This window comes from Giraffa tippelskirchi, chromosome 2 (genome assembly GCF_054371585.1).
Source record: "Giraffa tippelskirchi isolate mGirTip1 chromosome 2, T2T-mGirTip1v1.2.pri, whole genome shotgun sequence".
Lineage (NCBI taxonomy): Eukaryota > Metazoa > Chordata > Mammalia > Artiodactyla > Giraffidae > Giraffa > Giraffa tippelskirchi.
Genome location: NC_137276.1, coordinates 12,070,226 through 12,094,198, shown reverse-complemented (window position 1 = coordinate 12,094,198; position 23,973 = coordinate 12,070,226). Strand labels below are relative to the sequence as shown.

General features: G+C 37.8%; 1 protein-coding gene across 17 annotated transcripts; it reads right to left on the bottom strand.

The window, feature by feature from the left end:
- Positions 1-938: 938 nt before the first annotated feature.
- On the bottom strand, positions 939-22,977 carry TIAL1 (TIA1 cytotoxic granule associated RNA binding protein like 1). Of its 17 annotated transcripts, none has more exons than XM_081536164.1 (15): positions 22,720-22,977; positions 20,518-20,568; positions 19,967-20,028; positions 15,908-16,004; positions 10,200-10,349; positions 9,905-9,959; positions 9,663-9,750; positions 8,233-8,300; positions 7,696-7,771; positions 5,949-6,057; positions 5,523-5,618; positions 5,324-5,408; positions 4,981-5,104; positions 4,500-4,639; positions 939-3,647 (listed from the first exon to the last, which is right to left on the bottom strand). In XM_081536164.1, coding segments are annotated over exons 8-15 (759 nt in total). In that variant the 5' UTR covers positions 8,235-8,300; positions 9,663-9,750; positions 9,905-9,959; positions 10,200-10,349; positions 15,908-16,004; positions 19,967-20,028; positions 20,518-20,568; positions 22,720-22,977; the 3' UTR covers positions 939-3,520. The 17 variants fall into 17 exon arrangements, with proteins under 17 accessions (XP_081392290.1, XP_081392259.1, XP_081392220.1 ...); XM_081536133.1 differs by having other exon boundaries at positions 10,200-10,298; XM_081536094.1 differs by lacking the exon at positions 8,233-8,300.
- Between the last annotated feature and the right edge of the window lie 996 nt (positions 22,978-23,973).

Sequence of the window (23,973 nt, the reverse complement as noted above, 5' to 3'; positions counted from 1 at the left end):
AAATAGCCCCCCTCCCAAAATAGACCCAATTTAGGTAGGCACAAGCCTAGGTTTTATATGGCATTTAAATACCACACTAATTAACCACAACTTGGAATGACACATTTTTAAATGTCATAATTATTTACATAATTTCCTTATTTGAAAATGGAAGAGATGGTAATACAATCTGTAGTGATCTATCTGAACATAGGAAGTAAGACATTTTATTACTACACACAGAATTCTTATTTAACAAAATCCACTCGTTTGAACCTCTGAAGGCTTTATTGCTTTATATAAATAGTAAAAGTCTAAATCATTTCTGTATCTTTTCACTACATACTAAAAATGCAAATTCAATGTTTATAATGTATTAAGTGGAAGCCCAAATGCTGATTTTTCAATGAATAGGTAAGATATAATTTGGGCACACCTGTTACAAAGGTGTTTATAAACAATTTATTAAATGCTTTTTCTGTTTATTGAGTATAATCTTGACTCATAGATCAATCCAGAAACAGTAAACTTATGGTTCCCATTACTTGTGGACTCTAATGAGATTTCACTATATTAATATTCAACAGAGATGGTTGGATGGCATCACCAACTCGATGGAAATGAGTTTGAGCAAGCTCCAGGAGTTGGTGATAGACAGGGAAGCCTGGCGTGCTGCAGTCCATGGGGTCACAAAGAGTTGGACATGACTGAGTAACTGAACTGAATATTCAACAGAACATATGAAGGATGCAAATTTTTACTCCTCCATATGCAGAAATTAAATTTTAATCCAGCAAAGCAAATGGATGTTTATCACTTATACAGAACACAGAAATAGGTCCTGAATATATGTAAACTTCATATACCTTAACTAATAACGTAAAACAAAGATGGAATTGCCTATTGCATGGCAGCCTGGAAGGGTAATTATGTAATAAACGACAATAAGAAAAAGTCACTCATCATATAGTCTAGTCTTTATTGAAAGACTTACTTCAACTGTGGTTTACAGCTTTGGCTTAAGTTGGCCAGTCATTTCAGCCTCTCACTGCCAGCAGACATGAAAATCAAGTGGTAATGGCACGAGGGAAATACTAGTAGAGAGATCAGAGCAAAGAAGGTGGTAGTCAGAAACACATCACCAAAAATAAATCTCTAAGTGATTATGAAATAAACATTTTCTTGCTTGCCAAAGAATCTCTGCTGCTGTTTTTAATGAACACGGAAGAGGCAACGATTCTTAGGCTTAAATTGGATCAAGATAGCACTGACTTCACTCTGTGTTATAAAATAGTCTTGAGTCTGTGTTAGCTTGATAGTTGTATTTTAAAATGGTACATTTCATTTGGATAAGTAGCTTTATATTTTAAAAACCATTTAATAAGAAATATTAATAATTTCCATTAACTGAACTGAGCACGTAATCTTGTTCTTTCAGATTAAGACGAAAAGACTTCAGTCATATGTTTACTATGCAGTATTAACTAGTCTGGTGGTGTAACAAGCTACTTAATTTACTGGCAAACCATAAAAGGCAAACTGAGAGTTTAGTTCAAGTTTCACATATATTTAAGAAAATTTTAACTAGGAGGCATAATTGATATAATTTGAGTGTTCTCCTTATAAAATATAAAGTAAATTTTCCATAACACCCCCAAAGATACTAACCATGAACAAAAGAAATATGGGTAAATTTTATAATAGATGAATGTAATAAATGAGTACTGTGGTTAAAACTAAAGTGCCATAAAAAAATTTGGCCTGAAAATGAACTGAGACTCTGTAAATTTTCATATTTAATAAATTTCTAAATGGGGGAAGGAAAATACGAAAATTAGTGTGAGGAACAATTTACAAAACCATTATTTTAAAGCTAATTATAAGACTTCAAAAGTTTAAAAACCAGTAATTTGTGGGTGCTAACTCTATCTTATAGTATAACTGTAAAGAGTATTTTCATTTTGGTGCCCAGACTTCAAAACATTTCAAATACACTGCCTAAACATTTGCACCCCCTAGCTGTCAGAATTCAAATAGAGAGAATTTTTATCTCTTTTACATTCCTGTTATGACAGAAATTTGAGGCAGATTTTATGCACATGGCCTGAAAAATACCTCAGAATCAAGTGTTAATCTTACCCAATCAAATCATTTACAAACTCTGCACTCATACAGCTCAGCCTCTGTTCAGACTTGTCATCCCATGCACACTACCCACAAGGAAAAAATTAATTAAAAAAAGAAGTCACAACTCTGTGTACTATTTAAGCTGAATATCCAATTATAAATTGGTACATCAAACTGTCTAAATAAGATGTTTTAACAATCTTGTTAAAAAAATTCTTGGGCAAAATATATCTAATTTTAAAAAACACCCCAAGATTTTTTAAAAATGCTTGTACTATACAACTTATAGGAACCTTCAAATAGGCTTACAAGGTTTTTAATCAAGGTATTTACATACCAGATGATGTAAAGCAAAGAGAAAAAAGAAAAAAAAAATCTAATTTCCAATGACATTTTAAAATGTACTAATGCATCAGATTTGTATGAAATTAAAATTAAGGCTTTTTCTGTCATTTGTATAATTTTAATCTTACATAGTAGCCAACCTTGGAAATGTCAGTCTTAAACATTCTTATTCATCCATTGCATTCAATGCAGTGGAGTGTGTTAAGTGTTACTTCAAATAATTACATTGGTGCTACTTCTATGTTGAAGCATGCTTTTAAAACACTGTATTCAATATTTACAATGTATATCATTTAAACTTCATGTAAAAGCATAGGTATGACTGTCTGACTTTAATACAAACACCATACTTGGGATTTCCCCCCCAAAATGAAATGTAGTTTACTACAGTTTTAATTATGAACACTTTTTAAAGTTTTAAAAATATGTCTTAATGTGGACCACCAACATTTGCTCAAGTAAGTCAGACAATGCTGTTCCTTATTTAGGTTACAAAATTTCTTTTATCAGTCTGGTTTCAGTTTCTTTAGGCACAGAGAAAGTATTTCCTCCAAAGCGACTCCAAAATCATGCATTTCTTCTCAATATCACTTTTTTTTCCTGCTGACTTCAAATGTGATCCACCTCGGGGGAGGGGAGGGGAGTATCAAAATTCAGGATGAACTTATATGTGATTCCCAGTTTTTCACGATCCTCCCTTTTTTGCTCTTTTAAAAACACAGTGAGTTAAAATACTGAACAGCAAGATAAAAATGGAATAGTATCTAAGAATCAAAATGTATTACCCATTTCTCCTATTATATCAAAATTTGTAGTCAGAATTTTTTATTCACTTTATTTTAGTTTTTATACACAAAGAAAAATCATGTTCATATCCATCATGAACAAAAACTTAAAAAGGCAGAACTAGAAGACACGTGTCCTTCACCAAAGCAAAGCTGTGCTAAAGGTTCCAAACATTTCAATTTTTAAAATAAATATTTTCATTTTCCGATGTCTACTTTCATGTCTTCAGAGTGTCACAGGAAATTGAAGCTATCATGAATTACATTTTGTTTAGAGTCCCCGCTCACTGTGTTTGGTAACTGGCCATGCCATATCCAGCTTGGTTGGGAGGAGGTATTACAGGGGGAGGGGCTTGTCCTTGGGGAGGCTGAGCACCAAATCCACCCATCCAAGCAGCTGAAGGTGATTGACTTGGAAGAAAGAAAGAAAGAAAAAAATACTTCAGCAAACACAAATAAAAAAATCATCTACACATTTATACAGAAATCAAGCAGAGCCTAATCACAGAATAGACAAGAAATCAAGATACCTACAACAAAGAGCAAAGAAAGAAATGTTACATATCTAGCCACATATGCAAAATATATGCTCTAATATTAGTCTTAAATTTTTGTTTAGACAACACAATGACTTCTCTGATAAATATCTCAAAGCTGATTTTTTAAAAAAAATGACGAATGATTCAACACATCTACCCTCCATATATTGCACACATGGTAGATATGTGTATCAATTTACAAGCAATTTTAAAAAGACATGTTTACATTGGAAGAGGGAGGAGCAATTGCTGAGAATAAAGATCTAGGCTGGCCCAGGGGGAAAAAGTACAAGGAACACCACCGCTGATCCATAAAACAAAAAGGGTAATAAGCTGCTTTGTATTAGATAAATCTTGGGAGACTTCTCACACAAGCTAATAGGCATAAAGCATTAAATTTCTGAACATAAAAAAGACAAAAGGTCTTTTCCATGCAAAAGTAAATCAGTAGATAAAATGGTGTATTGGAAATATAAGTCAGACCCTACCAACTGCTCATAGATAGTAGGACATATCAAATGCTATCCCAACCTCCCTTTCTACCTAAGATTATAAAACGCAAAGTTTCAGCACCACATATCATTTTTCAAAAGGTTTCTACAATGCTTATAATACCACATAGTTCAATGTATTTAATTTAAATAGATTCTCCCCAGGAAAATGTACTTTTAGATTCCTTTTGTTGGAACTTTGTTTCTACACTGGAAAAACTGAAACAACTTACTCTACTCCAAACCCTTGTTGATTCCATGGCTGCCCGTATACTCCATAAGGCGGTACTTGCCACCCATTTGCCATATACTGTCCATACTGCTGTGGGTTTCCATAAACTTGGCTCCACTGGCCCCACTGACTGTAGTCAACCTAGGAAAAAGCAAATTACTGTTTTAGGAAACGAGTAAGAAACACAGTATTTGAAGAAAGTGGGAGACAAGGAAGAGAAAAACTAAGTAAGCACCCTTATGTGAATAGGACTCTGTTATTTATCATTGTCTAAGTTTATTGGGGTGGTGACACCTGTGAAAAGAAAGTATTAAGATTCAGTTAATACCGTAAAATAATCACTTTTGAATAGCATTAATAAAATCAACTGAAAGCAGCTATATGCTTTATTTTTTGTTTGCTTTCTTTTACAGACTTTCTAAAGCTCTTATGTAGATATGTAAGATGGAAACCTTAAAAAGTGCTATGAAAAATCGAATTACCTGTTGAAAGTTTTTAGTCATATCAGGAGATTCTTTACCCCAATAGCATTTAACAACATGTCCTTCAATTGTAGTACCATTCACCGAGACAATAGCATGAGCCGCACTTTCATGGGTAGAAAATCTGAGAGAGGAAGAGAAGGAGGTTTGTGTTTTTTTTTAAAACTTAGTAATACAGAAACCCCTTAGTTTAAACCTATCAACTTGGTATTTTCCTAAAGCACATCATGTAGGCAGTTTAAAGTTCTATACTGCAAAGAAGTACTAAAATAACAAACACATACTTGAGGGGATCAAATAATATAACTGAAAGGGATGGATCAAATGTAAGGTAGAATTATACCTGACAAATGAATAGCCCTTTTCTGGAAAAACTCTGATTTCCATAATTTGCCCAAATGGTGAGAAGGTCTGCCTCATAAGCTGATCTGAAAAATAAACATACAAAAAATGCAAAATATTTAAGGTTCATGTCATCAAGAAATTACTAATGATGATGAAGCTCCACAAAGAAGGGGACCAGGAAAAAAGAGACACTATACCTGTTAAACCAGAAGCAATTCCTCCACAGTACACAGTACAGTTTTTTGGACTTGACTGGTTTACTACATCTTCAAATCTCAACTGCTTAGTGTTATCTGTATGCAGAAAGAAAGAAAAAAGTGTTGATGATTATACAGCATTATAAAATGGATTACTGTAATACTATAAAGATACGAGATATGCCTCACTGTGGGGAGAAACAGAACTTTTTTCTCCTTGACACTATTGATTTGATCTATAAAATCAGCTGGTTCACAGCTTCAAATATACTTATATCAAAGCCCAGTTATTTTCAGATAAATATACTGAAGATTAAATGAGTCTTGCAATGCTAGTAAAATTTAAATTTCAAGAAATTAAAGACTATACTAATACATGATTTTGTGAAATATCCTTAAAAACATATAAAAGTAGACATGTCTTACTTTCTTGTGTACTTTTAGGTGCAGGTGGTTTACGTGTGGCCCAATTGGTTCTGATTTGACGACCACCCAACCACTGACCTCCCATATGCACAATTGCATTTTCTGCATCCTGTAAAGAAAAAAAAAAAAAAGAGCGATCATAAACACAGAAAATAACGGTATTTAAGGCTCATTAAGATGAAATAAAATGCTGGCATTTCTGGATACAAAAATCTTATCAGTAAGTGACTCATTAAAGCAATGTTTATTTATAGATTTTTTAAGATACTAGGACAGCATTTAAGCATCAAGGGAAATTTATAATTCAAACATGCAAGGAGAAAAATCACAATCCCATTGATAACCAAAAAAAAGGACACAGTTGTTTTTAAATATCTTGTTGATCTGTAACATAACTTTCACTGTAGAGTATCAAAAACTCTTGATATTATGGTCTAAATCACCTTACCCCTTACCAAATCTACATTCTAACAGCAATGGATTATGACTACAACAGGCTTCCAGGGTGACATTAGTGATAAAGAACCTGCCTGCCAATGCAGGAGACTAAGAGAGAAGAGTTTGATCTCTGGGTCAGGAAGATCCCTTGGAGGAGGACATACTCCAGTATTCTTGCCTGGAGAATCCCATGGACAGAGGAGCCTGGAGGGCTATAGTCCCTGGGATTGCAAAGAGTTGGACACGACTGAAGTGACTTAGCACATACGCATGCACACATGACTATGACACAAGATTTAAAGCTTAAGACAAAAGATTTCTGTGTTGATTTAGAATGCTGTAAAAAAGCCTTTTTTTTTTTGCCATGCCACATAGCATGCAAGATCTTAGTTCCCCAACCAGAGATCGAATCCATACACTCTGCAGTGGAACTGCAGAGTCCTAATCACTGGAACGCCAGGGAATTCCCCTAAAATGAGTTTAGATTATAGAGGTTAATCTGCATTTGCAATGAATCTAAGCAAAAAAAAGAATATGACTCCAAGGACTTCCCTGGTGGTCCAGTGGCTGGGATTCCGTGCTCCCAATGCAGGGGGCCTGGGACCAATCCCTCGTCAGGGAACTAGATCCTGCATGCCTCAAACTAAAGAGCCTGCATGTGCAGGGAAAACTAGAAATCACACGTGCCACAACTGAGACCTAGAACAGCCAAAAAAGAAATATACAACTCTTGTCCCTTTATCATACTGCTTCAATAAAATGTGCAATTTGTTGTTGAAACTGTTCCAAAATGTTAATACCAAAGCCCACTGTATTATCTGATGTTACAGTTAATGCAAATGCTTAGATATTTGGTGCCTTTTTCTTAAATACATGCAAAAATCAATGTGAACTGCCTAAAATTTCATACACATAACCTGCTGTAGTCATTACCGTCCCAGCTACAAAAATACAGATAATATAATTAAAAAGTTAAAATTGAGATTTTTTTATGGTTAAGACAAATATAATTTAACTTCCCTCCAAATTCTGAGATTAGCTCTGTGTCCTAATTTTGAGTTTTACTTCTAACACATCTTACCCATACCAAGTCACAACTGCAAACTTCAATATTCTTCCTTATAACCACCTTATAACCAGTCTTATCTTTTCCCATTTATTTCCAAGCTTACGAAAAAAGAAAAAAAAAGGACTATGCCCTATTACTCAAACAAACAAAATCACACAATCGTGTTTGTTGTTAACATCCAAAAACATTTACTGATGACTGAATTTTGTATTAAATTCAAATTGAGCTGAAAGAACATACCAGTTTATTATAAAAAGACACAAAGCCATAGCCTTTGGATTTTCCAGTTGCCATGTCTTTAACTACTCGGGCATCCCTGTGAAAAGAAGCACAGCTAAATGAGGGAAGTGAGAGTCATCCTCAAAATAAAAACTAAAAGGAACCACACACACTGTATTGTGAGCATTTTTTTAAATAAAATTTCAGTTAGCCCTAATTAACTACAGCCATTCCTGAACTCTCCCTAACGCTTCTTTACCTGTTAGAAAAAAGCAGTAGGACAAAAACATGTAATAAACATGCAACCTAATCAAATAGCCTGTGCTTTCTAAACTAAATGCTCAAATCTGAAGATTAATAGGAACAATAGTTTCCTTTGCTAATATTCTATTGGCTAGTGTCCTCTAAGGTTTACTGGTTCTATAAATTACTGTAACAATGCTAACTACTTTACCATGCAAACTCTAAATAGTTAAATGTTTTCTGCCTAGTGATACAAAATATATGAAATATTAAAAAATTGAAAAAGAGGAAAAAATAGGAATTAAAAAGGCATACATGGCCTGTTAACAGATTTCTTTATTTTTCTTGGTCAATTCTCTACCATCATTTTGGAGTTTGGGCAGCTGTAAATTTTGAAAAATTGACATTTTCAGAAATTTAAGAAAGGAGAATAAAAAACTAACAACAATGCTAAGCACACCAGTACGAAAACAACAAATTTACACAGAAATTTTAGTGAGTAAGTTAAAATGATTGGAAATATAGAACTCCACTGAATATAGAATGTTAAAATGTAAATACTAAAATATGTATATATAAATAATGTATAATAATAATAAATAGAAATGAGAAAAAAATCTACAACTGAGTTCCAGTGTGCACAGTTCCTTGCAGTTAGCCTTCAAGATCCTGTCCATTCTTATGAGCAATTCTGCAAAATAACCAGAATGCTATTACTTTTAATTGTGACTTGGACTTTAGAAAAACTGCAGGTCTCAGGTATAAATAAAGATTGAAAAACAGCAACCTGTATTATTTTTTACACTGATTTTTAAAACAGTACTACTTACCACATTTATTAGAGATTAAAAAGCAAAGCAAATATCAAAATAGAAAATTAAGAATTACATCTATCAAATAAAATTTACAGAACAACAAACTGTAGAGAGAAATATTGTTGTTCTCAGGTGAAACATATTTTTGTAAAGTACTAAAACATTTAACTTAAATCTACAGGAAATAAACACATAAAATAATGTGATTTTAATTAGATAAATTGTGATAAACATTTTACAGAACTTGTAACCACTTTTAATTTTCCTATATTAGATCAAGTAACAATACAGTAAAATCTGAGCATAAACTTTGTTTAAAAAAATAAATAAAACCACAATCCAGCCCTAACTAGCAGAATCAAACACCACTAACAAAAAATAATCTACTAATTAATCCCACATTTATGGCTCAGACATTGAAACATTTTAATACTGTAATAGTGCTACTTTCCAGCTAAAATATCAAAACACATTTATCATTATCATAACATGTACATTTCTAATTTCACAATATACCCAAGGATTTCTCTACTTTTCCCCACTTATAAATTCCTTCTATAAAAGTTTAATATAGAACCGAAATCACATTTAATTTTGGTTAACCTGTATCTTTAACCACCAAATTTTGAAGACATTTGACAAAAGCTAGACTTTATAATAAGCATTACCACCCAAACATCTTTAAAGATAACAAATAGAATCACTTAAAATTTTTTCACATGTTATACACAAGATTAGATGAAAACAAGACCCCAAAACATTGAAATGACATTAACATTTTCAACAACATCTACTAATCAAAAAAACCAAACAAACAACAAACAAAAAAAATCACACTAACTAGGGAAAGAAACTCTTAACTCTGAAACAAGTTCATCATATACAATTTTGCCTACTGCTATTGAATATAGTATTGATTATGATACTTACGATATTTTACCAAAGGGGGCAAATGCTGATTTGATATCTTCTGTTGTAATTTCTGGACTCAAATCTCCAACAAACACGTGGAAATGATCTGAAATCAAAGCATTTAGTAATCAAATATTTAAGAAGTCAGGGACTAAACCTTTTTTAGGCAACACTAAAAGGAAGAAAAAGCCCTATGTGAGCCAGTAATGCTGCCAGGATAATTTCAGAACTCTTCCGTAAAATGCAGCAGGAGTACTTACTGGAAGTATCTTTTTTCTGGCTACTTGGTGTTGTTGCCCAGTTTACTTTGACCTCCTAAAAATAAAGATTATATTTCATAAAATTATTAGGCATGTCATTATGACTCATAACACTTACCACGTATTAAATCATTTATCAAGCAGAATGAATTTTGGTAAAAGCACTAAGCTGAAGAAAACAAAACCATCACTTGGCAGAGCTGAGTATTTGTTTACAAACTTGCTAAGAAAGAACACAAACTCATCTGACACACAGATAGATATATTCATAAGGTGCCATCATTTATTATCTTACCTTTCCCAAAATTTTTCTCCCATTCATAGCAGCTAATGCAGCAGCTGCATCTCTGTGTTCATAAAATTCCACAAAGCAATATGGGTCATTGCTTGTATGCTGCAAAACAGAAAATCCAACAGAAGAGTTGACCCTTCTGCTATCGGGTTGCTGAGAAGAAAATCCAGGAAAAAACATTACTGATAGCTAGGAATGTATGAGGTGACACTGTATAAGCTTATGAAAGCCTAACACTTTATAAGATTTACACCTATACCTGGCTTTGCACCTCAGAATCTTGTTGTACTCAAACAGAACTACAAAGTGGTAGAGAATCATGACTATCAGTATTAAATAAAAATACAGGATTCTGGTGAAACATGTTAAATATAAAACAGAAGTTTATACTAAACAAAACCTCAAGCTCAGATCTGAGATGAGGACCACTCCTTACCACTGCTCTCCTCTCCCAACATTATTTTCAAAGGGATGAACTCTATTTACACATCATAATCCTTCATAAACTGTATGCCATGACTATAAGAAAATACAGAAATGAACCAACTCTACAAACTTTACTCCTGATCGAAACTAGGTTTAGTATTATACATGATAAGACAAGATTATGTATTTCTCTGGATAAGGAAGGAATAAGAATGGAAACCGAAAAATTTCAGATTTATAATCAACTGTTGAAATGAAATCCCTTTCAAAAGCTTTGAAAGCATTGGAGATTCTATACACTTTCAATTTGGCCTGCCAAAGACCAGAAAAATGTACTAGCGATTAAGAAAAGGTTTTCTGAAAATGTGTCTGAATAAAATATTCCAAGGCAAAGCTATGATTTTACATCAGAAAATGCCAATATAAGAGTGAGTGTCTAATACAACACCAATTAATATTAAATAAACAAAAAACACAACAATATAAAATAAAGTACCTAAATTATAGCAACTGTATCACCTATGAACCAAAATGGAAGTGAATTTTTATAAGATGGCAACCTATAACGAACAGCTATACAATTGTACAAATATACCTTTTATGTAGGCTAAAAATATTCATCACTGTTCAATGTAAAATACACTAAAAATAATATTTAAAATGTGGCAATTCCAGTTGCACTTACAAGGGATTAAAAATACCAGATAAAATAAAGCTCTTTTCAACAAACACTGTTTTTCATTCCAGGAAAGTTTTAGAAGAAAAATCCAAAATAAGATGTCTAAAACAATAGTGGTGAAGCAACCAGAAGGCATTTCCTTGAGGGAAAAAAAGTGTAATTGTTAATACTGACAAGAAAACTATGGGCTCTCATACAAAATCCTATTGTTGTAGACACGTGAACATGAATGTTGTTGTACTTGTGAGGCAGAAAAAGGAAATGGGGGAAAGACTCCAAAGAGAAATATGCATTCAGTAACATTCATTGAAGAAAGGATCTCAAAGTAAGAAGCTAAATCTGTGCTAGTCAGCTTTCCTCCTTATCCTACCTCTTTTGCCCTGATGGTCTCTAAGGAAAACATGGATAACTAGTAAACCGTACAGGAATCCAATGGTAGAAGTATAATAACTATGACAGGCTTCAGGTAACTGGTCTACTTGTGCACACTGACTGCAAATTTATCTAACTAGTAGTAGGCCAGATCCCATTCAATGTATGTACATACATGTGTACACACACTCTTAGATATTCGTATCACACAGCACTTCGTCTCACTTAAGATACCATTGATTTTTTTTTGTCACTATCAGAGATGTTAAAATTTTTTAACAATTGCCTTAGAATTGGTAATATACACTTAGTATATGGAGGCGGGGCTTCCCAGGTGGCACTAGTGATAAGGAATCCACCTGCCAGTGGAGGAGCCCTTAAGACACTCAGGTTTGATCCGTAGGTTGGGAAGATCCCCTGGAGGAGGGCGTGGCAACCCACTCCAGTATCCTTGCCTGGAGACTCCCATGGATAGAGGAGGCTGGCGGGCTACAGTCCGTGGGGTGGCAAAGAGCCAGACACGACACAGCATCTGAGCACACACATACACACATGTATATAGGGAAAGCAGCTAGAGTCTAAGATACAATATCTGAAGTAGCAGATGATAAGGGCAAGAAAGAGATTTCCCACACACCGAAATGAAATTTATGAAAGAAAACCAATAGTCAGTAGTAGAGTTCATGGCCTTTGAAAGCTTTCCATTTACACTACTGCCAAGGGGCACTATGGGGACTTCCCTGGTGGTCCAGTGGTTAAGACCCACGCTTCCAGTGCAAGAGGCATGGGTTAGATCCCTAAGATACCACATGCTGTGCAGCCAAAGGAAAAAAAAGTTTAAAATCGACTGTGTCCTTACCTTCGTGTTGTCACCAATTTTTGTTGGATGACATAATATCAAAACAGAGAAATATGAGACTTTAAAACTATTTACAAGTTCAAGTGTAGGAGTTGTAGAATATGGATAAATTATGAAAGTTCACTTCAAACCTGTCCACCCTCAAGTGGCTGATTGTGCATACAAGTTAATAAAAAAAACCAAATCAAATGTTTCTGAAAACATTTTCTAGTGACTTTCCACTTTTTCACGTTCCATTCTTTCCTAAACACACTCCAGTCAGTTTCCAACCCAACCACGGCAAGGAAATTTTGTGCTGAGCTCACCAATGACCTCTCTGCCATCTTTGTGATCCCCTTTCTTCCTCATCTTGACTTTCAAGCAGAATTCAATACAGTTGACAACTCTCCTCCTCTTCTAAATATTCTCCTGTAGATTCTACCATATTCTCTTGGTTTTCCTATTTCCTCACTGGAAATCTTTCTGATGGTATTTTTCCCTCTTAACTCAAACTATTACTGTCCCTTAAGTGTTGAGGAAAGCCTGGCATGTTTCAGTTCAGAGTGTCACAAAGAGTCAGACATGACTTAGCGACTGAACAGCAAGTGCTGAGGTGCACCAGGGCTCGTACCTAGGCCCCCTCTACTCTTCTCTCTCAGCGCTATCTGTAGATCTACGAACTACATCTTACCCAGTCCCGTGGGTTCAAATATCACTGCAAGCCAGTATCATCAGCACTGGTCTCCCTGGAGTTTCAAAATATTTATCCAACTGCCTACATATAATGTCCATTTATTGATATGTCGAATACACATCTTAAATTTAACACTGCCAACACAGAGTGTGATTCCCACCACTCCCCACATCCATCCTGTGCCCACTTCAGTCATGCCCATTTTACCAAATAAACAGCATTACCATCCACACAACCACAAAAAAGAATCTTAGGGGGTTTTCTTGATGTCTTCATTTCCCTGTGTCCCATGGCCAAACCAGTCCTATCGATGCTGCCTCCAAATTACATCTCAAATTTATCTACTTCTACTTCTGTGGCTACCACTGTAAAGAACAAGCCCCCCACAGCATCCCTTACCTTGACTAGTGAAATAAACACAGCTAGTTTCCTTCTCCTTCCACCCTTGCCCCCTACAATCCATTTTCCATACAACAGTCATTTTCCAGTCACCTTAAAAATGCATATAAGACTAGAGAAAGCCCAAGCCCCACAGTGAAGACCCACCACAGCCCCTCCCCCCAAATCAAATAGGAATGCTTTACCACCCTACCTAAAGCCCCGGGTGCAACCACAATAAAACCCCAGCGCCCTGTCATGGCCGGTACTGCCCTATTGATTCCAAACCCTGTCTGCCTACTCATTTCCCACCCTTCACCAGGCTCCAGCCACCCTGGTCTTCGGTTCCTCAAATACCCAAGCTAACTACCAACTCAAGGCTTTTGTATGGGCTGTTCCTTCTGCCTCCAGCTCTTAATGTAGACAGCACCATCTTGTTATTCCCATCTCAGCTCAAAGAGGTGATGATTTCTGACAGCAATCATTACCAGGCTAGTCCCATACCCAACATCCACAGTCTGAAAAAGACTCATTTGATCCTTTAAAATTTGGCTGAGTCAACTACTCGCTGACGAGAGAGATTTCTGGATCACAGATCATAACCAAAAAGCCCCAACATTCAATTAGGCAACTTCTGTTCCTGTCTCCTTACGAACCTTTATTATTACATTCACAAAACAGATGCGAACGGCAGCAGGACACCTCCCCTCACCACCCAGGCTACACAGCACCAGCCCTCCACTCATCATCACGGAACTGTTTTATTCTCTTCAAAGCTCTTAACCCTACCTGGAATTACCATTCACGGTTTTCCACAACAGTCCACTGTTGTTGGCAATACTCTCATTAATACATGAACTCTTGGGCACCTTGCTGGTCTAGCTCTGCAGTATGTCCCCAGTGCTCTGAACGGTGCCAAGTACAAAGTAAATGTTCGATGAATGAAGAGAATGAATAATAATCAAAGACAGGAAGAAAAAAAGAGGTAATATACCAGACAGAGAGATAATTACTGTTAGTTAGGAAAGGAGATCAAAAGGCCACTTCGCTTCACAGGTTTTTAACAGTTTCTCCCGTCTCAGAACATCATACAAACTCCTCAACACAGTTCTGGCCCCTGCTGAATGCTCCTGCCTCATCTCCTGGCATCTCAGAAGACGAATCCCATTCCAAACTCAACCATGTTATGGTTTTTATTTTCCCCTCAACCTCACAAGAGTCAACCTCCTAAGAGTCAGACACAACTGAGTGACTTCACTTTCACTTTTCCCTTTCATGCACTGGAGAAGGAAATGGCAACCCACTCCAGTATTCTTGCCTGGAGAATCCCAGGGATGGCAGAGCCTGGTGGGCTGCTGTCTATGGGGTTGCACAGAGTCGGACACGACTGAAGCAACTTAGCAGCAGTAGCAGCAACCTCACAAGAACTCTCGCTGTCTACCGGGATAGATCAACATTCTTCTCTCTACCTGGATTCCCTTCCTCCTCAGATTCCTATCTAGGTAGTTTCCACTATCCTTTCTGCTTTCAGCTAAGACACTGAATCCTCCAAGAATCCTCCCCTGACTGAAGACTGTGTGGCCCTATATGCTCCTAGAGCACTTGAAACTGTTGGCTTCCGCAGCATTTACTATCCTATATCATTAGTGCCTGTTAATTCCTGTCTCCCTCATTAGACTGAAAAACTCTATGGGGCTAGGAACTATTTTATTCACCACTGTATCCCCAGCACTTACCATGGTACCTGGCACAAACTGAATAGTCCAAAAAAAAAGAAGTGTTAACAAATAAAAAGGAAGAAGAGAATAAACTGAAACACAAGTCATTGACCAGGAAGGTATAAAAAGTAAAGATTTTGGGGGGGGGGAACAAATTAACAATTCAATTTAAACTCCTATCTTCGTCAAGTTGTTCAGTCAGCATTTACTAAAAATGCTCAAGATGCTTATGTGGTACTATGCTCATAATAAACTCAATGTTCTACACACACCAATCCCTGAACTTCAAATGTAATAATCTTATTGTAAATAGATGAAATATCATCTAGTTTTTCAGTATTTTGAGATAAACTCTAACAATTTTTTATAAGCAGCATCACCTGAAGATAGCATCATCATGAAGGACTATTTGAAAACAAGGGCACAGAAACTTTGTCCTCTCAACTTCTAAACCTAGTTTGTCAGTCAAATCAAATAAGTCAACACAACAAACACTAATCTCTCCATCTAGTAACCGGAGGCTCAAAATGATACAAATCAACTCATGTATCTCAAAATGTTAAACATTATGCTAACTGTCAGCACGTGGAACTGGGAAGCTCTTACCTCTGTGATCATTTTACAGCTTTTACAGGGTCCAATCTGACTGAATAACTGAAGAATAAGAACTTCTGTCACATCTCTGGAGAGGTTACCTACGTATCTGTATGGGAAGAGAAAAAAATAAAACTATCAGCAATTTCCCTTCAGCTCTGGCTCAAAAGCATTATCATTCACACATCATCTTTTATTTTAACTTCCTCTCTCTTCAATAAAATTTTTCCAATTAAGCCTGATTCTTTGGGTGTAAGATTAACTCTCACCTAGGAAAGCAATATCTGTTCTTAGGGCACTAAAGTATCACTTCAAAAGACTTTATAAAGAGCAAATCAATGTGATTTTGCATACCCGCAAAAGCAGATCATTTTCTCATCTGTTAGAATAAAAATATTAATTTAAACCAGTCTCAAGAAAACTACAATGTTTAGATGTGAAACACAATTCAAAATAATGTATAACACACACAATACCACAAATATTGACTCATTAAAACACCCAATCATAGAGGGGTAAGGTTAGTTTATCTTAGACCCTCAACCAAAGCAATTACATCAACAAAGAACAGAATCAAAGTTATAGCAAAACACACAAGAGATTGAAGGATTTTGTTCTGTCTTGGTAATAAGACTGTCATTGATGGTATGTCTTCATTATTTTGTTTCAGGAGAGCAGGGTAAAATAACAAAATTTCCTAGTCTAAAATGCATCAGAATCAACAAAATACATCTTTATGTAGATAACAAAGCAAATATAAAGATTTCTCTAGAAATTCAGAAAAAATTAAAGACAAATTCAGGCATACTTTTGACTATAACATATATAAAAATTTGGGTTTTTTTAAATTACAAGTTGAATATATATATTTTGTATAAGAAATTTAATATACAGGTTAAGTTTAAAAGTAAAGAACACTGCCACTAAAAGATGACCATCTTGTATCATGGACCTATCTCAATTTAGCTGAATAAACTTTTAAGTCTTTCCGGTACTCAGTGTATAATTCCTAAAACTCACATCTGTTATGATCCTCATAAACCAAACAATATTTGTAAAATTTAAACACTGTTTCTTCTGGAAAGGAAAATAAGCTTTATTTTCCTAACTATAATATATAACATCTGGAAACAATGTATTGAAACCAATATAAGCCTTGCATCTACAGTTGCCATAGTTTAAGTTGGGACACTCCGAAACAAGACTGAGAAAGGTAAGGTTAAATGTAAAAAAAGAAAATCTGATTCAGAATGAACAGCAATTTTCTTGTTCACCTAAGAATTTCATCATAATGGGTCCTAATAAGTTTAACATACCCTAAAAATGAAACCTAAGTCCAATGTTACTTGCATGGAAGACTAAACAGGTGACAAACTGGTTTAGGTCCACTATGTTACCTTTTTTGTTACATTTAAAGTAGAGCAGACCCATGAGTAAGCTGTGCAGAACACACTCCCAGCAGTAGTGAAAGGTTACAGAATTTTGAGCTAGCCAATTACCTGTCTCCTGTCTTTTTTTTTTTTTAAACCCATAGGGGTTTGTGAGTCTGTCTCCTTGGAATTTTTTTATACAAGGTAGACCTAGCTATAAAGAACAGTGACCTTGGTCTCTGAAGTGTTAAAACTCATCTAACCTAAAATAGTAATAGTTAGCTCATTTTTAAGTGGAGGAAGAAATGGCAACCCACTCCAGTATTCTTGCCTAGAGAATCCTGTGGACAGAGAAGCCTGGTGGGCTGCTGTCCATAGGGTCGCAGCGAGTCGGACACGACTGAAGTGACTTAGCATGCATGCATGCTTTGGAGAAGGAAATGGCAACCCACTCCAGTATTCTTGCCTGGAGAATTCCAGGGACAGGGGAGCCTGGTGGGCTGCCGTCTATGGGGTCCCACAGAGTCCGACATGACTGAAGCGACTTAGCAGCAGCTCATTTCTAAGAGAACAGGAGTTTCACATATCAAAGCTAACTAGTTGCAAAGTAAAAATTATCACTTTTATGTAACAAATTGTAAATGATTTAAATAATTTTAAGTTTGTATGAGTGTTTAAACATCTTTCCAGGAAAAACTGCACGGGCATCCTGTTTCATAAGATCTTTATTCCAAGTCAGTCTATTTCTAATCAATACAGATTCTGAAGAATTTCTAGAGGCACATTTAGATATATTAATTTACATTTCGAGCAACAAAGAGCAAAAGGTTAATTTAAGTTTAGAATGTCATGAAACACTTATAGAAAAAGTCCAGTTTTAAGATTTCTTATTTTTCAAATATTTTCACTAAAAGTTCAGTGATAAAGCAGCAAACTCCAAAAGCTAATATAAAAATGGCCTTCCATAACCACAAGTAGGACATCTGAATCCAACAGGATAAAAAGGATATAATTCAACACATAATTTCACCTAAATTATACCCAAATCTCAAGACTGCCTTTTCCTTCACTCAGAGTTCTGTAATTCATTCATCTACATTTGCCTTCATCCTCCATACAACTTAATACAGAAATATCTCGTAACTTTTAAAACACTATACTATACAGCTTAAGTACCCTGACATTATCATAAAGTTATCTGTACCAAAATAAATACTAACAAAAATATTCAAGGCTTGACCTGGCAAAAATATCATGTCTTGGTAGTAGAGTGAAATATTACCCTTTTTCCTTCTAAATTATACATCATTTCTACACTTTCTTTCTGCTTTGGTTATGAGGCAGTCAACATATTCTAACGCTCCAAGGGTTTAAATATAAAATTTCTACTTGAAGAACACAGAATAACAGAAAAAGACAAATCGCTCAAATGCTTGTACCTGACAATTCAAAGAGAAAATACTTAGGAAATTTTGAAACACTTTTTAACTCAAGGTGGAGAAAAAGCATACGTTAGGTCTATTTTGTCTTCTAAGAACAAGAACTGTAGGAATTAACACATTAAAAATGGAAAATGGTGTCTTTATCCCTAACATCGGGGTTAAAATCAAATTTGAGACTAGAACTTGGCAGTTTCACAGTAGGCAAAAGTCCACATTGCCAAACTACTTCCTATGTCAAACTGGGCAGAATTTTAAGAACACCATGCCTTTCAGAAGACTTATCACACTTTCCATCACTGACTGTGCTCTCACTCTGAAAAGATTAGCCCTACAAAGGCCAAAATTATCAGCACTTTTACACAAGATGCTATGGCTAAGTAACATTTTTGGTTTTGTTCTCGCAAATTCTTATGTAAGAGAAGATTTTGCAACAATATCCTTCAATGGGCCTCTAATGAACTGATCAATTTATCAATATTTCATTTTAGGAAGGAGACAGGGCAGAAGAAAGGTACAGGAGGTATAAGTGAACTGACCAACTATATAAGGAATATCAACACACATACACATATATTTTAGGGAAACAGAATATGATTAAATTGAATGAGAGGCTTAATTTAATTACAGGCCCAATACAGCCAAACCCTTGGTACAGCTAATCAATTTTATAATAGGATTTAATAGTATTTACTTCTGCTATTGCCCTTGGATGGTCAGATTATACCCTAAATCAATGGTTTATTTCCTCCTTTTGACTGAGTCTCTATTCGGAAGAAAACAGCCTAAAAGATGGCTCTGCACAACATGGTATAATCCCAGATCTACAATTCCTATTCATTGTGGTACATCAAATAGATGAAGAAAATAAAACTACAGTAGAACACCATTACAATTTAATGCTGTATAACAGATTCAGAAATACCATGGATCAAATCACTGCACTCAAAGTTACCCACAACACAAATCTGAAATGTGAATCCTACAAGGTAGGTGTTGGGCAGTTCACTTCCAACACCAGTTTTACACAGAATTTTTCTCATTTTTTTTTTGGATCCCAAATTACCCAATATATATTAGCCGCCCCTCCCCCACCCGCCACCCCCAGCCAATGTCAAATGAGAACAAAGAACATCAGAAAACAGACCTTCAAAGCAACTATATGACAAACTTTAGGCTCAACATCAAAGCAATTCTATATCACTTTAAATACCATCAAATAAATTAGTAATACTGTAGGTAATGAATATTTAAAGACCTACCTAGGCTATAAACACCATATTGTTTTCTGATGATAGAACCATATGTCTTAGCTTGTGTGTGTCTGCAGGAAAAAAACCTCACTAGTAACACACAGGCATTTTAAGGAAACAGTTTAAGATAAACTTTGTTAAGAGTACATTGTTTTAAAACATACCAATCACTTTAAAGCCCAAACCAAAGATCATAATGTAAAATAAAAGAAGAACCTCCATAAATAAACAAAACCCCTACTAGATATCAATCTCTAAAGTCACCTTCAAATTTATCATCATGTTACTTGTATCTAAAAGAACCTTTTGAGAATACGTAAAATATGCATTACTTTTATTAAAATCTGACAAAAATGTAATTGTGAAACATTCCCTTTTATCTCAAAATTGTACGTTTGAGGTTTAAAATATATATATATATATATATAAATCAACAGACCGCACCATGTATGGCCATGTCTGCCTATATATAATTTTAAATCAATCAGGATTTCTTAAAAAACGGACTTAATATTAAATTTAGTGAAAAGAAGTAAAATCATTGTAAAATATTTGAGTACCTCTTACGTTCCAGGCAGGGGTAAGACCTAGGAAGATGTAGCAGTCCTTGTCTAAAAAAAAAAAACAACAAACCTTCCCATGGAGAAGAGTGGGAGAAGGAAAAAGGAAGAATAGCAAACACGTGCTGACATCTGACATACAGGTACAGCGAAGCTCAAGATGTTTCAGTACTTAAATATATACATGTCCCATTTTTAGACAGCTGTAAACATACTGAAAAGAACAGGAGTTTGGAGAAGGTCGAGGTAAGAATTCTTAAGTGACAAAAGAAATTAGTCTGTGGAGTAAGGTCTGACAGGGATGGAAGAGAAGGCAGATGCAAAGTAGTTATGTGAATTAAAGGTACTGCAATAACATTTTATTTAGCATGATAAAAACCAGGAATTCTTCAAAGGAACAGACACAGTTAACGTGAAACGTGCCTCGAGAATTTACCAATTATTCAGTAGCTATTATGATGCAATGATGACATTTCCGAGTTTTAAATACAATGCAACTTTTCTCTTTGTTAAATACATGCTTGCTAGGCCTAAATTCAGCCTTCCCAGATGCTTCCTTCCAAGAACACATTGCTAACTAAATCCCAAGTCTTGGCTTCAACAGATGTCAAGAGGACAAATTTCAAGCTTGTCCCAATTCTCTCTTCTGGGAAAAGACAGCAGAAATGGAAGACAGTACAAAACATACACTGAAAACTTCTACTAAGCAGGCTTTTCATTCAAGCATTTGATGTGCTTAAGCTGGCCTCAAATTCTCAAAAAGAATAGCGGATACTTTAGGGAGACATTAGAGAAATAGGAACAAAAAAGTGTAATCTCCCCCCTCCCAAGAAGACAAGAAGCCAAACTTGTACCAATATTGAACACAGATATCTACCTTCTTGACCGAACACACTTTCCTTGCTAGAAGTAGAGAAGAGAAACGGGTCAAACTTCCTGAGTACCCATCCACTTTCGTCTATTCCCCCCCAAAGTAATTTCCCCATCAGATAGTAGAGCCAAGTGGACTATGATCCTATCAATACCAGGCGGAGGCAAGAGAAAACAAAGCAGCGACCTGACTGACTCCCTGCACTGGAGGCAGGTGTGCTGAGCTTCGAAACGTTAGGAAAACCCAAGGTACCCAACTTAAACATTTAACTAGGAATTACTCACACTTCCAAAAAAAAAAATTGCAGGAAAAAAAGAAAGGAGTGCCACACTATCTGCAAAGGAATGCAAACGCTGAGTCATCACTCTTCAGTAAAAAGGCAAGGAAACTCGAAAAAGCGATTGGAAGATGAAATTCATTCATTACACTGGACTTCAGGTAAAGAGCGACAGCAAGATCGAAGAAAGAGCGCTCAAAAGACACATATCGAAGAGCTGATTAAAAAAAAACAACAAAACCTCTACTTATCCAACTCTGAGTTCTCGACCCAAGAAACAGATTAGGAGGTAACAACAATGAGAGCAAAAGCAGTTTAACAACTGGTTGTCAGTTTAGCGTAGGTAGCGCTCAAAGTAAACTTCATCATCCAAGAAGGGAAAAGATGCTCCGGCGGCAAGAGGCATCCCTTTCTCACTCTCCAAGTAGCGGGCGCTGGGCGAGTGTTTCTGACAGCGTGGGCGCGGGCACGTGGGGCAGAAAGAGAGTAGGGGCTAGAGTTGCGGGCGAGCGTCCGGCTTCCTCCGGGAGTTCAACTTAGGGAGAAGAGCCGGCAGTGACTGGAGCCGGGGACGTGGAGGGCGCGAGTGTCGATTCCTCGCGACCCACAAGGGGAGGTGGCTGCGATCCCACCCCCAGGCCCACCCCCACCAGGCCCGGCCCCCATGGTCGGGCGGGGGTGGGGGGGGACCCGCAGGTCCCGGCCCAGCCCAGGGCTCCCAAAGCAGACTTGAGAGCAGGAGCTCTCCCGGGCCTGACAGGCTCTGCCGTGCAGAAACCCAGCTTAGGAAGGGGGTGCAAAGAAGGGCGCGAGAGGGAAAGGTTGAAGCGAGCCCCGGACCCCAGGAAGTGACTGTGTTTGGGGGGGAAGGGAGGGCTTCCCTTCCAAGGAAAAAAGGGACAGATGAGGAATGCACTTCGCGTCCGCGCCACCGCGGCCAGGGATCCACCGAGAAGTCCCAGCTGCGGCCTCGCGCTCCTGCTCCCTCCCACAGCGTCCCGCGGTGCCAGGGGGCCACCCAGCGCCTGGCGCCCCCTCCGTCTCGGGTACTCACAGAGTCCGGGGCTGCCCGTCGTCTTCCATCATGGTGGGTGCGACGGAGCGATCCCGGGACAAGGGGGAGGGCAGGGCCGGGGAGGGGAGGGGGTGGGGAGGAAGGGGAGGGGGGCTCCGGGCACCGGCTGGGGACAGAGGAAAAGGCACCGAACCCTGCTCTCGGGCTTTCTCCCCCCAGCCCGCTCCGGACACTGCGCTCCAACCAGGAGGAGCAGGAGGAGGAGGAGGATGGACAAAATGGCCGCCGCCACCAGCCAGGCAGGAAACGGGGCAGGGCGCAGGCGCGGCCCGCCAGGTCACCGCTCAGGCCGGCGGCGACGGCCTGCAAGGGGGATCGCTAAGAGGGGAGGAAGATGGGCCGCTGAGGGAACCCGGTGCGGTGTCACGGCGAACCACGTCGTCTCTGTGCGCCGGCCGGTCGGCGAAACCCAGCCAGCTCGAGTCAGAAAAAAAAAGAGAGAGAACCGCCGGGAAGCTGATGTGTCTGGGAATTGTGGTCCTAGAAATGAGAGAGGGAATCACTTCTCCAAAGGACTTCTGGGAACTGTAGTCCAAAGGAGACGGCCGGCACCAGCGGGGCGCTGGGACGGGGAGAAGAGGCTTCTGGGTAGTGTAGTCGTCTGTGAGGCGTGCGGCGACCAGGAAGTCGGCGTGCTGGGAGGGGAGCGGGGGGGGAGAATAAAAGCTACACTAAGAGGCGGGGAAACGAGGTGGGGGAAAGCCCCGTCTCGGAGGTAGACTACAAGTCCCAGAGTGCCTCGCGCTGGAGGCTGTCCTAGCACTGCTCCTGGCATTTTAAGGCTCTTCTGGTGGCTCTGCGGGAGCTGCTGCTCCGCCTCCAACCAGCTTGAGAGCGGTTTCTTCAATTGCGGCTAAAGGTAGTGCTCTGACTCCGCGTGGTGTCCGAGTCCTCAGGGGCTTTCTGGCCCCCCAGTATTAACCAAAACGGCCAGCCTCATGTCATCAACCGCTACCCCGCGCGACGGGAGAAGGGGATAGAGTGGACCTTGGACCCGCGCTGAGCTGCAAGCTACGCTCGCCGGGGCCCTGCTCCGACTTTCCCAACTGCCAGCCGCGTCCTGTGGTCGCGTTTCCCCTCAAATAGGTATTCGAGCCTGGGTTGGCGGCATGTAAATTGCTTTGGGGGTCGTGCGCAGTCGTGTTCGACTCTTTGCGACCTCTGTAGCCCGCCAGGATCCCCTGTGCATGGGATGTTCCAGGCAAGAATACTGGAATGGTGTTGCCATTTCCT

Coding starts and splice junctions, on each gene's coding strand:
- TIAL1 (XM_081536031.1), bottom strand. CDS start 22,751: ATGATGGAAGACGACGGGCAGCCCCGGACTCT. Junction 6,058..7,695: donor TGTCTTTTTATAATAAACTG/GTATGTTCTTTC, acceptor TTTTCTTTACAG/GATGCAGAAAATGCAATTGT. Junction 3,648..4,499: donor CAACAAGGGTTTGGAGTAGA/GTAAGTTGTTTC, acceptor CTTTCTTCCAAG/TCAATCACCTTCAGCTGCTT.